We start from the raw sequence: 14,835 nt of genomic DNA, 5'->3' as shown, positions 1-14,835 counted from the left end.
ACAAGGCACTGCAATACTGGCTGCATAACAATGTTGCAATCCTGCAGATTACTCCAGGATGGAGAGGGTGTGTCCTAGAGGACTGAGGCAGTTTCACAGCCAGCACGACCCCAAACAGCCTCCAACATGGCTCAGAGAGCCTCCTCCAAAAAAGGGCACTTCATCCCTAAGGCTCTTAAATGCAGCTTCTGTGTTAGAAAAGGCCTGAAATTAAACAATGGAATGCAGTTTGGTAATTAAGGTAGAAAAAACATTTAAGTGTTTTCTATTCAATTATTGTGTAGGATAAACTGATTTATTGTTACCCAGTACTATCATTTCACAAAAGAATGTGCACATTTTTAATTTGAAGCAGAAGAAATAGGAAGGTAGATCCCATCCTGGCCACAGAATCAATCCACAGATGATATGTGCAGGCTTATCACCTGCCTAAGACTGCCCCTTGGGAACTGAAAAGTCTAAAAAAAGGTGGTGATTGCTGATACTTTCCATTGTTCCACACACAAAGTTTCACTGGAAAATCAAACTCACCCACAACCAAGGCAGGCAGCTTACCAATTCAAGGAAAGAAAGCCCCAGTGAGAATGGTTCTGTTAGGAACTGGTGTGAAGAGCGTTGCACCCAAGGCCTGAAGGCAAAGGAATGATGTGACCTCCAAAAGCTGCCCAGTCCCAAAGCTGCTTCTCCCCCTTTAAGTCCTGAGTGACTGAATGGCTCCCGAACAATTTATTGAGTCATTTGGCTGCCCACAGTGGGAATAAGGCTTTGCTTTAACATTACCTGAATCCATGCAACCACAAAAATTTCACTTACCAGGCTGTGTCTTCCATAAATATTCCCTCTCTTTCTAACTGCATAAATAATTCTCCTCCTGTAAAGAAACAAAAAAGACATTAGAAATAAATCAATCTTTATTTCTAACCCACTTCTAATGAGAGGGTCTGTGCTTTCCTTTTAACCATAATTAAACGACATCAAGCGCCTAAAAAATAAGAAACAGTTCTAAAAATTATAGTTTTAAAACTAAGACCTCAGAATCCTATTTTTAACAGTGTTCCCACTCTTATGTGAAATATGTAAGTTTTAGAATTCTAGGTTTTATATCTATGAACTTAAAAATTTTTATAGATTCCAGACCTGAGTTAAAAAAAAATCTTGATTAAAGCTTCTCTAACATTTTACCCGTAAGTAGATAAATGTTAGTATATAATTAAAACCAACTTTGCAAATTAGCGAATGCCTCATAACTCTTAAATTAGACGAACCTGGCAGCAGCCTTCTAAAAAGCATGGCACGATTTGAGTATCCAAATAAGTGATAATAAAGGGTTATATCCCACTGAATAATCTTAGAATCCATGAGTCCACAGTGATATAAGTCAACAAACAGATCAATAAGTCTTAAATTAATTTTTTCAATGGAGGGGACAGGAAAGCTCTTCGTTACAGCTGAATGCCAAATAACAAATGAAGTAGGCATGATGGAATAAGAAAAGTCACTTGACTACCATCAGAGTTAATTGTTTTAGGCAAGAATCAATGGATGCTAAAACCATATGTGAAAAGTTTGATGAGAGACAAGATATTTAAGTAACCTCAAAATCTTCTCATGATACTTATTAAATACAAAGGGAAAACCTCATCAGCATAAAAACTGGCAGACACCACCTTATACATGTGATCAAAGTTAACATCAACAGTAATGGGACAAAGATATATATATATATATCATGTACCTCCTGATCTGATACATGAAGAAGGAAACAATGTCACTTGGATGGTCCTCCCAAAAATGCATAACCTGAAACTAATCCTGAGGAAACATCAGATAAGCACAAATTGATGGAGTCTATAAAATAACTGGCCTGTACTTGTCAAAAATGTCAAGGTCATGAGAGACAAAGAAAGACTAAGGAACTGTTCCAGATTAAAGAAAACTGAGATATTACTGTGTCAATGTTAATTTCCTATTTTTAATAATTTTAGTATAGTTATGTAAGATACTATTATTGATTTTAGAAAATATACACTAAAGTATTTAGCGGCAAAGGGAAATCATGTCTACAACACTCTCTTAAATAGTTCAGAAAAGAACTATGTATATATGTATTCATGTATGTATATACACATATATACACACACATATATACATATACATAGAGAGAAAGAGAAAGACACGGATGAAACAAAACATTGTGGTAAAATGATAACACTTGGGGAATTTAGGTGAAGGGTATGTGGGAAATGTACTATTCTTGCAAATTTTTGTGTAAATATGAAATTATGTCAAAATTAAGTTACAAGAGAAAACTGGCAAATGTCACAAAAAAGTTACTAAATTCTGCAGCTTTCTGTTCCATGTCACATGCTATTGGGAAATCTCTATTTTTTAGAAAACTCAAGTGTGTGTGTTTGCTGTGATCTAGAAATGATATGTGGAGCAAGTAGTTTCTAGGAGGTGGTAAACCCTGGAAAATGTGGATAATTTCTAATCTAAATGCATAATTTATCAATAAGGCTACATTAACCCAAAATATTTTTGTTTTAAGACAAATTTCCAAAAATACTCAGTATCTTAATCAAGACTGTCAGTGAGTTTTCCACTTCAGTTTAGAAAGAAATACTTTAATGATTTATTTGAGTTATAGTATCTTATCCAATTATAGTATCTTACCCAGTCAATTTGATGGCACTATCAATTACGTATTTGTTATTTTGTTAAGTAACTAGTTACAAAGGAATTAAGATAAAATTTTACAGATGGGAGGAAAAAAACTTATTCTTTAAAGTTTCCTTCATATTTGTCTGCAAAAAGAAACACCTGGTCACATCTGAATTCCTTATGTCAATGTATTCATCAATCTTAAGAGCTATTTGATAACATTGGGAAAAAGCATTTTTTCCATTGAAAAATGATGTTTTGACCCCGTTTCTGGAGTAAATGCAATTAATTACACCAAACTGCGTGTACTGACCGCTGAGATACTCAAGGATGAGGTAGAGTTTTCCACCAGTCTGAAAGGCATAAATTAAATCCACAATGAAGGGATGCTTTACTTCCTCCAGAATATTCCGTTCTGCTTTTGTATGAGCTGTATCTTTAGCATTTCTTACTATCATTGCCTAAAGGAAAAGAGATGATCTATAAGAACAAAACAGTAGACACTTGATTCTATAGTAAATGGAAAATCTAATTTGTGCTTTTCTTGCCAATATTAAACTATTAATTGTAGTTACCACTAGAAATTGAGAAAGATGTAAATAGAAGACATGTACTTCTTATATATATATATCTGCACTGTTTGAATTTTTTGAAGTGAACATGTAAATGCAAACCTACAGATACTTTTTAAAAAATGTAAAAAGATTAAGTTTATTCATATATTCATTAACTGTTGAATGTCTACTATGCTCCAGGCTCTGTAATAAAGAAAGCAGAACTAACAGAAGGAGTCTCTAGCTCACAGGAGCCCAAAGTCTCAGGGAAGAGAGATAAGTCAATGGAAGTAAGCATAAGGTGCTATAGGTCAACAGGGAAATTGCACCTGACCTGGCAAGAAGTCTTCCTTGAGGTGGTGGTACCTAAGCTGTATCATGAAAAGTTACTAAGACAAAATGTGAAGGATATAAAAAAGCATTCCCAGTGCAAAAGAGGCTTGACAGGACAAGATGTGTCTAGCAACTCTATAAGTAGTTCAGTATGGTTAGAAGTGGTTAGAGATTAGGTGGAAGATGTAGGTGGAGGCCAGGAAATGGAAGGCCTGGGCATCTAAGCAAACACGCTTGAATCTTATCTTAGAGGCAGAGGAGAAATGTTGAGGTAAGGGAAATGAAAAGCACTTGCCTTTCAGAAAGACAGTTCTAGTAACAATGTTGAGTTCTACAGGAGAAATGAAATGAGAGCTGTTAGGAGGCCAGTACAGTAAACTAAGCAAGAACTCAGACCGGTAACTAAGAAAACGAAAGTTAAAAATAAAAAAAAGAAAGGGTAAAGATACATAATTAGCACTTGCTGACTATCTAGCTGTGAGAAGAAATCATGATATCGTGGTTTCTATTTAAGTAATAGGAGAGATAATGGTGTCATTTAATAATGGGGAATGGAAGGGAAGAAAAAAGTTTTGAGGAAAAATAATGCATTGTTTTGGACATGTTAAGTCTAAGTTCTAGGACTAAGTTCTGGTGCACCTCCAGCAACATGAAAAAGCATGTACAGAAGGTTATTAGTTGCAATATTATTTGTAAAAGTGAAACATTAGAAACAACCCAAAAGCCCATGCATAAAATATTGGCTGAAAACCTATGGACTAGTTACACATTGTGTAAAAAAGCTATACAAAGAATGGAAACATCTCTATGAAAGCAAGGTGCAAAAGAGCATATATGGCATGACAGTTTACATTGTATGCTACCATTCTGTTTAAGAAAGGGGAAATCCTATATAATAAAAGGCTAATATGCAAATCAACCAAACGGCCGAATGACCGGTCTCTATGACACGCACTGACCACCAGGGGGCAGATGCTCAACACAGCCTCTTCCGCCTCTGCGGCAGCACTAGAATGTCCGACTGATGCTTAGGCCTGCTCCCCATGGGAAGCGGGCCTAAGCCATCAGTTGGACATCCCCCAAGGGCTCCTGGACTGTGAGAGGGCGCAGGCCGGGATGAAGGACAGCCCCCCCCCCCGCCCGAGTGCACAAATTTCGTGCACCAGGCCTCTAGTAAGAAAATATATATATATATATATATATATATATATATATATATATATATAAAAATATATATATATATCTGCTTATACCTGCAATTATAAAACATAACTAAGATAAACCAAAGCTAATGACAGTAGAAAGGTAGGAAAGGAAATGAGATATGCCTTGTGAGTAATGCCTTAATGGTTTTCTCATTCATTTTTTTTCTGATCTAAATCAAATATTACTATAATTATAAAATGGAGATTATGAATTCTGAACCATGTTAATGTTTTATACATTCCAAAAATAAAATTAAATCAACAAGGATCAGGGAGAGAAGTAAAAGTGAATACAACAGAAATACATATACTTAATCAAATGTTACATTAAAAAGCTTATCACATCCTCTCTCTTTCCCATTTTTTTAGGGAGGCAACCTAATTTTTGGTGGCCTTGTTTTGACAAGGAAAAAAAAAGCTTACCACAGTAGATAAAAAGGTATTTAAGTGATATATGTGTGTGTGTGTGTGTGTATATAGCATAACAAAAATTGCAAAGAAATCTTTTTTTTCTTTTTCAATTACAGTTTACATTCAATATTATTTTGCATTACTTTCAAGTGTATAGCATAGTGGTTAGACAATCATAGACTTTACAAAGTGTTTCTCTTGGTATTTCCAGTACCCACCTGGCATCATACATAGTTATTACAGTTGGTCCAAGGGTTGTGGGTTATTGTTAAGCTGGTTAACATAGTTATCACAATATTATTTATTATATAGTTCCTATGCTGTACTTAAGAAATCTTAAACCACATTTAGTGGGTTTGTAGTTGTTAGTAGTATTGGTATTCTCAAACTATTTGCATATATCATGCAACTGAGTAAATGAGTAAATTTATTAATACCATTAGGCATCTCACTATGGAAAAATGGAAATGTAAATATGGACTGAGGGCAGAAGAACCCTATGAAATTGGACTGGAATTAGGGATATCAATATGAAGCCATGATTTAAAACAATTAACCAATGTCATCCCAATAAATTCAATATCCTCGGTAAGGATTAATAAAAACGAACAAAAATCAGAAGGAAGAAACTCAAAGTGAGCATATATAGTCATCTTACCTAGAGATTTAGGAATTAAAACTCTGGGCTTAACCCTAGCAACCTCTTCTCTTACATTATTTTTCCTGTGAGCTTTCGTGCATACCAAGAAAAGACTGGGACAGTATCTGGTTCTCTAGCTAGGGTTGGGGAAAGGAAAACCCTGAAAGTGGGGAGGAGTGGTAGCTAAGTGAAAGGAGAGGCAAGCAAGTTGTCTTAGATGCCTGGGCCCAAAAAGGAAGCCTGACATTTAGCAGTAATTAAGTCTATGGATTTCCCAATACACCACACCCACCCACCAACAGTGGGGGAAAAAACCACCTCTTCTTTTCATTACAGATACCAGTGCCAGAAACATACCTCACTCAAGATATAATTATGACTAATTATGGTCAGCCCTGATTACCAGGCATGAATAAGCAACATGTCAAAAGGAATGAATTACTCTAAGAATTTTGACCAGGATTTCTTTTAACATTCCTAGAACAAGTATTATTATACTGTCTTCAATTCTACACCTAATATGGTTTACAGATTTTTAAAAAATCATTAATCTCACATTATTTCAATGGGAAAGCCAGACAGCAGATTAATCCTGACTTGCTAATGTAGAAACTGATGTTTAGAATACCTAAATTGCTTCTTTAAAAAAATCACCAATACTATGTGGCCATAGTATGTTCCTCAGCTTTTAAGTTAAGAAGTTATTTATACCTTAAGTGAAAATCAAGAAGGTAGAAACCAAAGCATTAAAAACTCTGTAACTGGCCTGGCCAGTTTTGCTCAGTGGATAGAGCATCGGCCCACAAACTAAAAGGTCTGGGTTCGATTCCAGTCAAGGGCACATATCTTGGTTGCAGGCTTGATCCCCGGCCCTTGCAGGAGACAATCAATTGATGTGTATGTCTCATCATTGATGTTTCTATCTCTCTCCCTCTTCCCTTCTTCTCTGAAATCAATTAAAAAACAACAAAAAACTATACTTTTTTCAAAAAATAATTTTAATTATCTTTTAACAGTTTTCTACTAACCCTTGTTTTAAGACAGTGTGATCTTTTCAGAAATTAATCCCAAACAAAAAGAACAAGAAATGAAACACACATAATCCATCTTCAATAAAACTAGGAAACATAAGTAACTCTACACCTCAAAAAAAGGCAGAAAGGGAATAAAGCAATAGTACATGATTTGTAGAGTATATCAAACCTAAATGCCTGCCAAAGAGGAATAACTCAAAATAAGTTCATTCCATCAACAGAAACCTAGCAGGGTTCAAAAATTAGAGGCAAAAATAAAAAGAAAGGGGGGAAAAAATCAGTCATCCAAGACTGCAGCAGGCAGAAGGTGGAGGACTAAAAACAGGGAGATTATCTGAAAGTCTGTGTAAGGAACAGATACACCAACAAGGTTCCCATCCCCACACTAACCAGCCAGGGAACTACTCACTCAGAGGTGTACTTTCCAGAAAAAAATAGAGTGAAGGGTCAGTAAGACTGGAGTGCTAAAGTAAAAATTACTTCAGTGCAAGTCTTAGTGTGGAAAAGTGAGATCTCCATCTCCTCTCTCTCATCTAGTTCCAGAATGCTTTTTGTAGACGAAAGAATAGAGGATCTTTCTCAGTACCAATTGATCCATACCAATGGATCTACAGACACTGATATTGGAAGATATAGGACCCAGGAAACAAAGAATCCAACACTGAAGGAGTCAAGAGAATTCCAAGAATTATGGTAAAGGAAAAGTCCAATAATGACAATTATGCCTAAAAGTGATAGATTATCTAATAAGCGTGACCACAGAATATTGGCCTCAAAGATGTTTTACAGAGTTGTTGAAAGGTATGAGAATACAATAGTAGATTCAATGAAAGTGAAGCAAAATGAGAGGGCAGGGTAAAGGGAGGATGGGGTTTAAAAAAAAAGAGTAAAACAGGAAGTCTGTACTATACATAATTCTAAAATGGATGCATTAAGTGATAGCAGGATATGCTAAATTACTTAGAAATACGGAGACCAGAACAAAGAGATAAAAGAGTTACCTCAGAGGAGAATTGAAAGAGCTCTCCTTTCTACCCTCACCAAATAGAAAGAAAATAGTCTTAATAATAATCAAACATATCTCACATTCTAAGAGGACTTAAAATTGTGTAAGAAATATTTACTGACTGAGAATTTTAGACCAAAATGTGGATTTTATAGTAATTAAGAATATAGTCTGGGGGAAAGAGGAGGGAAGGTATCACCTTTTTAAGCACCTTCATGGCAAATATTTTTCCAGTATTTGCTCCTGTGACTTTTCGTACTTGAAAAACCTGTATAAAAAATAAAGTGTTTGGGTGTTATTAAAGGCTAAACTATGCTAGCCACATTTCCTTAATTCCCATTTATAAGAAAAAAAAATGATATAGTTTATATCCTTATAAAAACTAGTATCAAGAAGGTCTGTGCAAAAATGAGGAGCTAAAAGAGCAGACTATATTAAAGATTTAGTAGTGAAATCTGTTCCACAACATGGGACCTTCCTATTTGGTCTGCTGACATCTGGTGGCAAAGTTGGGCAATGATCACCTAATGATGAGCCCTCCATGTTTATACATAAAATACAAGTTTGCTTAAAAAGCTATAATCAGGGTTCCCACAAGCATAATACCAAACTTAAAAAATTATAAAATATTTCATAAAGTTCTTCCAAGAATGTCACTGCTCTTGCTTCACATAAAACTATTTAATAATAGTTGACAGGAATTACTGTTTACCTATCCCTTAAAATAGCTAGCTGTAAAACATTTTCATGCAACAGCTAAAATATGTGAGATTCAAAGTGCATGCGTTACATATTCAAGATGATTAGAACATATTAGAATGTGTCCTTAAACCTAAGAATATAATATACAAAGTCATGCTTTGCAAAAATTAACTCAACACAATAGCATAATTAGTTCTCAAGCTTTGATAGAGAATGGCTAGGTATCAACTGCCTTGGGCAGAACACACAAAGATGAGGTCTTAAATTAGAAAGCCTTGAGCAAAACCTAAGAAGTTCTGTTCATTTTTCTTCTCCCTTCTTATATACTTCAACTTCTCTAACTCTTGCTCTAGATCAGGGGTGGGGACCATCCAGCCTACAGACCATATATGATCTGGCCCTGCCAAGGCATTAGGGATGAGTTAATTAAATGTTTGACCAAAGCCGAAACCGGTTTGGCTCAGTGGATGGAGCGTCGGCCTGCGGACTGAAGGGTCCCAGGTTCGATTCCGGTCAAGGGCATGTACCTGGGTTGCGGGCACATCCCCAGTGGGAGATGTGCAGGAGGCAGCTGATCGATGTTTCTCTCTCATCGATGTTTCTAACTCTCTATCTCTCTCCCTTCCTCTCTGTAAAAAATCAATGGAATATATTTAAAAAAATAATAAAATAAATAAATAAATAAATGTTTGACCAAAAATAGCAGGATAATTTTAAGTCGATAATTTTGTATGGCCCACAAATGATGTTATAAATATCCACATGGCCCTTGGCAGATACTACAAGAAAACCAATTCAGATTAACAGACAACAGTAACAGATATTGTACCAAGGCCTCTTGAAAGTAAGGAGTGATTTGTTTATTTTTCAAGAGAATACCTACAGAGTACCATTTAAAACCAAAGGAAGAAATGAATCCTCTGAAGATTTTGCTTGGCATAGTTGTCTATTTAAATTACGTGCCATGGCCCTAACCGGTTTGGCTCAGTGGATAGAGCGTCGGCCTGTGGACTGAAGGGTCCCAGGTTCGATTCCGGTCAAGGGCATGTACCTTGGTTGTGGGCACATCCCCAGTTGGGGGCATGCAGGAAGCAGCTGATCAATGTTTCTCTCTCATCAATGATTCTAACTCTCTATCCCTCTCCCTTTCTCTCTGTAAAAAATCAATAAAATATATTTAAAAAATAAATAAATAAATAAATAAATAAATAAATTACGTGCCATGCTTTTACATGTGTGTTGGTAGGAAAACTACTGTACATCCCTCAAATAATACAGGGTTAAGTGATTATATCCTTTGTTGATAGCTAGCAAACAAAGATTGAAGAGGACTGCTGAAAAGAGGGTATAAAAAAAATCAACCCAAGACAGACAACACCTCTCATTTCAAAAACACTTCCTACCTTTCCATAGCCCCCTTTACCAAGTACCCGAAGTAGCTCAAAACATTCTGGTCTGATTTTTTCTGGCCCTCTGTTCACACTAGTTTCTGAGATTTCAAATTTCTCACAATGTTCCATGCCACTGGGGAGAAAAGCAAAACCAAAAGAAAATTTGCAAAAAGTTAAGTTACTTTCAGCATATTGTTAGAAAGAGGAGAAAGAGAAATGTAACCCAATTTAGTAAAAGGGAAAAATACATGATAGTAAATTTAGTATCTGTATTCTAAATAAACATGATTCAATGACATGGTAGGTCAAGATTAGGGTGGCTTGATAAATTGCTTAGTTATCTGCTTGTTTACAAAATGTGCTGGCGAGTATTTTCACAAGCATCAAGTACCCCCAAACTAAGATAAATTAGAACAAGTTTATCAAACTGACAAAAGAAAAAAGTCTTCCAGTTATTCAAATTTAGTTCATTCAAAATGTCTATTAAGGTCAGGCATTATCCAACCTCAATTGGCAGCTTCAGCAGAAAACCTGAGAACTTTCTAAAAATACCAATTAGTTCAAGTCTTTATGCTACATAAATTCTTGCTAATACACTATAGCTACACATCTTTCCATATCTGCTATGAACATTATTTAAAGACTCCTCAGTTTCCCCTCAACCCAAGGGTTAGGGTACAGAGCAGATTAATCACCATGCCATTCCCCTAATGGAGCGTGCCTAAAAAGACTTTAGATTGCACAAATCTAGTTTGAATGGTATATTACAAGCAAAACAAGAACCATTTGACTTTTGGTGGCATTTCTCATAATTTTATTTTTCAGTAAGAAAAGGTGTTTCTCTATATTAAACTCAGACTCACATTCAATATACACTGAATCTGAATGATTATCTTTTTCTCAAAATCCATACATAATCTCAAAACCCTGGATATGTTACAATACTAATGCCAAACTCAATAAACTAAGTCTATATATATGACTAGATATTTAAGAATAGTTCGCTGGAATCACATGATGGCTATGAACTAGAGCTGATAAACCTACTTGTAAGAAAGACAGAACAATGAAATATTTTGATATAAACTTACAGTTCATATGGTCCAACTCCCCCATGGTCCATGCTTTCATTTAACTGACCCTGAAAAATATGTTAAAGTTTTAAAGATAAATCATCTCATACACATAAAATAAAAATATGTAATGCTTCACCCCATTACTGAAGGAGAATAAATTAAATAAACCTGACTAAAAATTCTCTATACTTTAATGGCAAATGTGGTCAAGATTAGGGTGGCTTAATAAATTGCTCACTTACCTACTTATTTACATAAAATTCTCTAAACTTTAATGGCAAATGATAGACAAAATAAAGTACACAAAAAATATTTGTAATTTAAATGACAACTAAGATACAGATGCTACTCATCAATAATCTACAAATAAAACCAGGTGATTTTTCCTTCAAAAATTACATATATTTTGTGGAGCCCTAGCTGGTTTGGCTCAGTGGATAGAGTGTAGGGCTAGGGAATGAACGGTCCCGGGTTCAATTCCAGTCAAGGGCACATGCCAGGGTTGCAGGCTTGATCCCAAGTGGGGGGCATGCAGGAGGCAGCAGATCAATGATTCTCTCACATGACTGATGTTCCCATCTCTCTCTCCCTCTTCCTTCTATTCTGAGCTACTAAATCCAATATTTTATACAAAGTGCTATTCTGATACTCAAGACTAAGATAATTCTATGAGACAATACCTCTGTAATTACAACCTAACTAAGCCTAAGGTAACCACAGCCAGTTGAAGATACTGCAGTGTACAATGTGGCTGATCAAATCAAAATAATTAAACACTCTCAAATTGTTAGGAGTCATGGTTGCCAAACATTTATTCTGATAATGGTATAAATAAATGCAAAATTTAATTAACCTTCTATACACTAGCAATGAATGATTCAAAAATAAAATTAAGGTACCTCCATTCACAATAGCATCAAAAGAATAAAGTATTTAAAATTTAACAAAATAAGTATAAGACTTGTACACTGGATAACTATAAAATATTACTGAAAGAAATTTTAAAAAGACTTAAATCAAAAGACATTCCATGTTCACGGATCAGATGGCTTAATATTGTTAAGATGGCAATAATACCCAAATTGGCCTATGGATTCAACTCAATCTTATCCAAATCCTAGGTTCCTTTCTTGCAGAAATTGACAAGCTGATCCTAAAATGCACACAAAAAAAGCAAGGTAACCAAAACTGGCAAAACAATTTTGAAAAAGGAAAACAACGTTGGAGGACTGACACTTCCTGATTTCAAAATGTACTACAAAGCAGCGGCAATCAAGACAATATGGTACTGGCCTATCACAGACATACAGATCAATTAAATAGAACTGAGAGCCCAGAAATAAATCCCTACATTCATGGTCAACTGATTTTTTACAGAGATGCCAAGAAAATTCAATGGGTTAAAAAGCAGTCTTTCAATAAATGATACTGGGACAATTGGATAACCACAAGCAAAAATTACTTTTGACCCCTATTCCACACGATACACCAAAATTAACTCAAAATAGATCACAGACCTAAATGTAAGAGCTAAAACTATAAAATTCTTAGAAGAAACCTAGGAGGAAGTAAATTTTCATGATCTTTGGGTAGATAATGATTTCTTAAAGACACATCTCCAAAAGGATGAATAATTAAAGAAAAAAATAAATAAAATACTTATTCAAACTTTAAAGCTCTTGTACTTCAAAAAGACAAGAAAATGAAGCCCTGGCTGGTGTGGCTCAGTTGGCTGAGCGTCATCCTGTGCAGGAGTCACCAGATTCCTGGTCAGGGCACATGCCCAGGTTGCAGTCCTAATCTTCAGTAGGGGGAGTGCAGAAGGCAACCAGTGGGTGTTATTCACACCCTTGTTTCTCTTTCTCTTTCTCTCTCTCTCTCTCTCTCTCTCTCTCTCTCTCTCTCTCTCATCAATAAAAACACATTTTAAGGGGGGGGAGTGGAAAAAAAACACCCCAATGAATAAGAATATATAAAGACCTCCACAACTCAATACTAAAGAAACAGATAATGCAATTTTTTAAATTGGGTTAGGATCTGAATAGGTATTTCTCCAAAGAAGATATAAAAATGGCCAGTAAGCACATAAAAAGATGTTCAACATCATTAGCCATTATAAAAATGCCAACCATTAAACCACACTGAGGTACTAATTCATATGCACTAATTAAAAAGACAGAAAAATATTATGCTAAGCAAAATAAGCCAGTCAGAGAAAGACAAGTATCATATGATCTCACTCATATGTGGAATCTAATGAACAAGATAAACTGATGAACAAAATAGATCCAGAGACATGGAAGCATGGAATAGACTGACAAATGTGAGAGGGAAGGGTGGAGAGGGAGGACAAGAAGAGATTAACCAAAGAACTTCTTTGCATATATGTACAATCCATGGACATAGACAATATGCGGTGGGCCTGGGGAGGGTGGGTACAGGGTGGATGAGGTCAATGGGGGGAAAGAGGAGGAAATATGTAATACTATAAAATATAAAGATAAATTTTTTAAAAATAACAAGTATGGCAAAAATGTAGAGAAATTGGAACCCTCATACACTGCTGGCAAGTATGTAAAATCATACAACCACTTTGGAAAACAGTTAAGCAGTCTCTTCAAAAATTAAACATAGAGCTACCATATGATCCAGCAGAACTACCCCAATTATCTACTCAAGAGAAATGAAAATATATATTCCACAAATACTTGGGCACAAATATTCACAGGAGCATTATTCACAATAGCCAAAACTGGAAACAACTCAAATGAACATCAATTGGTAAAATTAAAAAATAAAATGTGGTTGATCCATGTAACAGAATACTATTTGGCCTAAAAAGGAGTGAAGTACTGATACATGCTACTACATAGATGATCCTCAAAACATGTTAAATGAAAAAAAAGCCAGACACAAAAGGTCAATATTGCATGATTCCATTTATGTGGAATATATAGAAAAGGCAAATTTATAGAAATGGAAAGTAGACTAGTGGTTGCCTTACAATAAGGGTGGCAATGAGGAGTGACTGTAAATACGCCCAAAGTTTCTGTTTAGGGTGACAGAAATGTTCTAAAACTAAATTGTGATGATGGTTGTACAACTCTATAATACACTAAAAGTAACTGAATTGTAAGAATAATAAAAACTTGACAGCAGAAATTCAGTTATATTAATGTCAAAAATATAGCTTTAAAATGAGTACTCTTGAATATAGTCTGATTATGAATTCTTTCAATTTACACTAAAGGATATTGTTTAATTAAAAATAGGCTCTATAAAATTAGAAGTTTTTAGCCCGGCCTGTGTTGCTCAGTGGTTAGGCATTGACCCATGAACCAGGAGGTCATGGTTCAATTCCCAGTCAGGGCACATGCCTGGGTTGCTGGCTTGATCTCCAGTAGAGGGCATGCATGAGGCAGCCAATCAATGATTCTCTCTCATTGATGTTTCTCTGTCTCTCTTCTCCCTCTCCCTTCCTCTCTCTGAAAATCATTTTTAAAACTATTTAAAAATAATTAGAAGTTTTAATTGAAAATTTTAGGATAATTCAAAAATTATTTAAGTGAACACATCTCCCTTCAAAGGCACCTGTACAACAAGCATGTTAAACTCGCGGTCCACACTGAATATTTTTGCGGCCCAGCCAATATAACAGTATGTAAGAAACATTTTAATAAAAATTTCATAACTTAATTTTTCAATATCCTATTATACATAATTATTAATAACGAACTACAAAGTTCGCTAATGACTGATTACTATAATTGTGTTGCATTCATTTCCCTTATGCGCCTTACGCGCAGGTGTACCATTTCTCTC

The 14,835-nt window shown here is 35.3% G+C and overlaps 1 protein-coding gene across 12 annotated transcripts in view; it reads right to left on the bottom strand.

Annotated features, from left to right (window-relative positions):
* Positions 1–14,835, bottom strand: part of RPS6KB1 (ribosomal protein S6 kinase B1) — a 41,775-nt gene that overhangs the window by 17,855 nt on the left and 9,085 nt on the right. For 9 of the 12 annotated variants that reach the window (XM_023756819.1, XM_014458732.2, XM_023756818.1 and 6 more), the window contains 5 exons: positions 11,029–11,078; positions 9,950–10,070; positions 8,044–8,112; positions 2,975–3,122; positions 814–871 (listed from right to left, as the gene is read on the bottom strand). In XM_023756819.1, coding sequence (XP_023612587.1) covers positions 814–871; positions 2,975–3,122; positions 8,044–8,112; positions 9,950–10,070; positions 11,029–11,078 — 446 coding nt within the window. Of the gene's footprint in view, positions 1–813; positions 872–2,974; positions 3,123–8,043; positions 8,113–9,949; positions 10,071–11,028; positions 11,079–12,028; positions 12,051–12,090; positions 12,167–14,835 lie in introns of those variants that run through there. The other 3 variants (XM_023756816.1, XM_023756817.1, XM_023756814.1) reach the window with 2 other exon arrangements.

The sequence above is a fragment of the Myotis lucifugus genome, unplaced genomic scaffold, assembly GCF_000147115.1.
Source record: "Myotis lucifugus unplaced genomic scaffold, Myoluc2.0 scaffold_99, whole genome shotgun sequence".
NCBI classification, from domain to species: Eukaryota; Metazoa; Chordata; class Mammalia; order Chiroptera; family Vespertilionidae; genus Myotis; species Myotis lucifugus.
The sequence above is the reverse complement of the archived record's forward strand: the minus strand, read 5'-3'. Positions and strand labels throughout refer to the sequence as shown.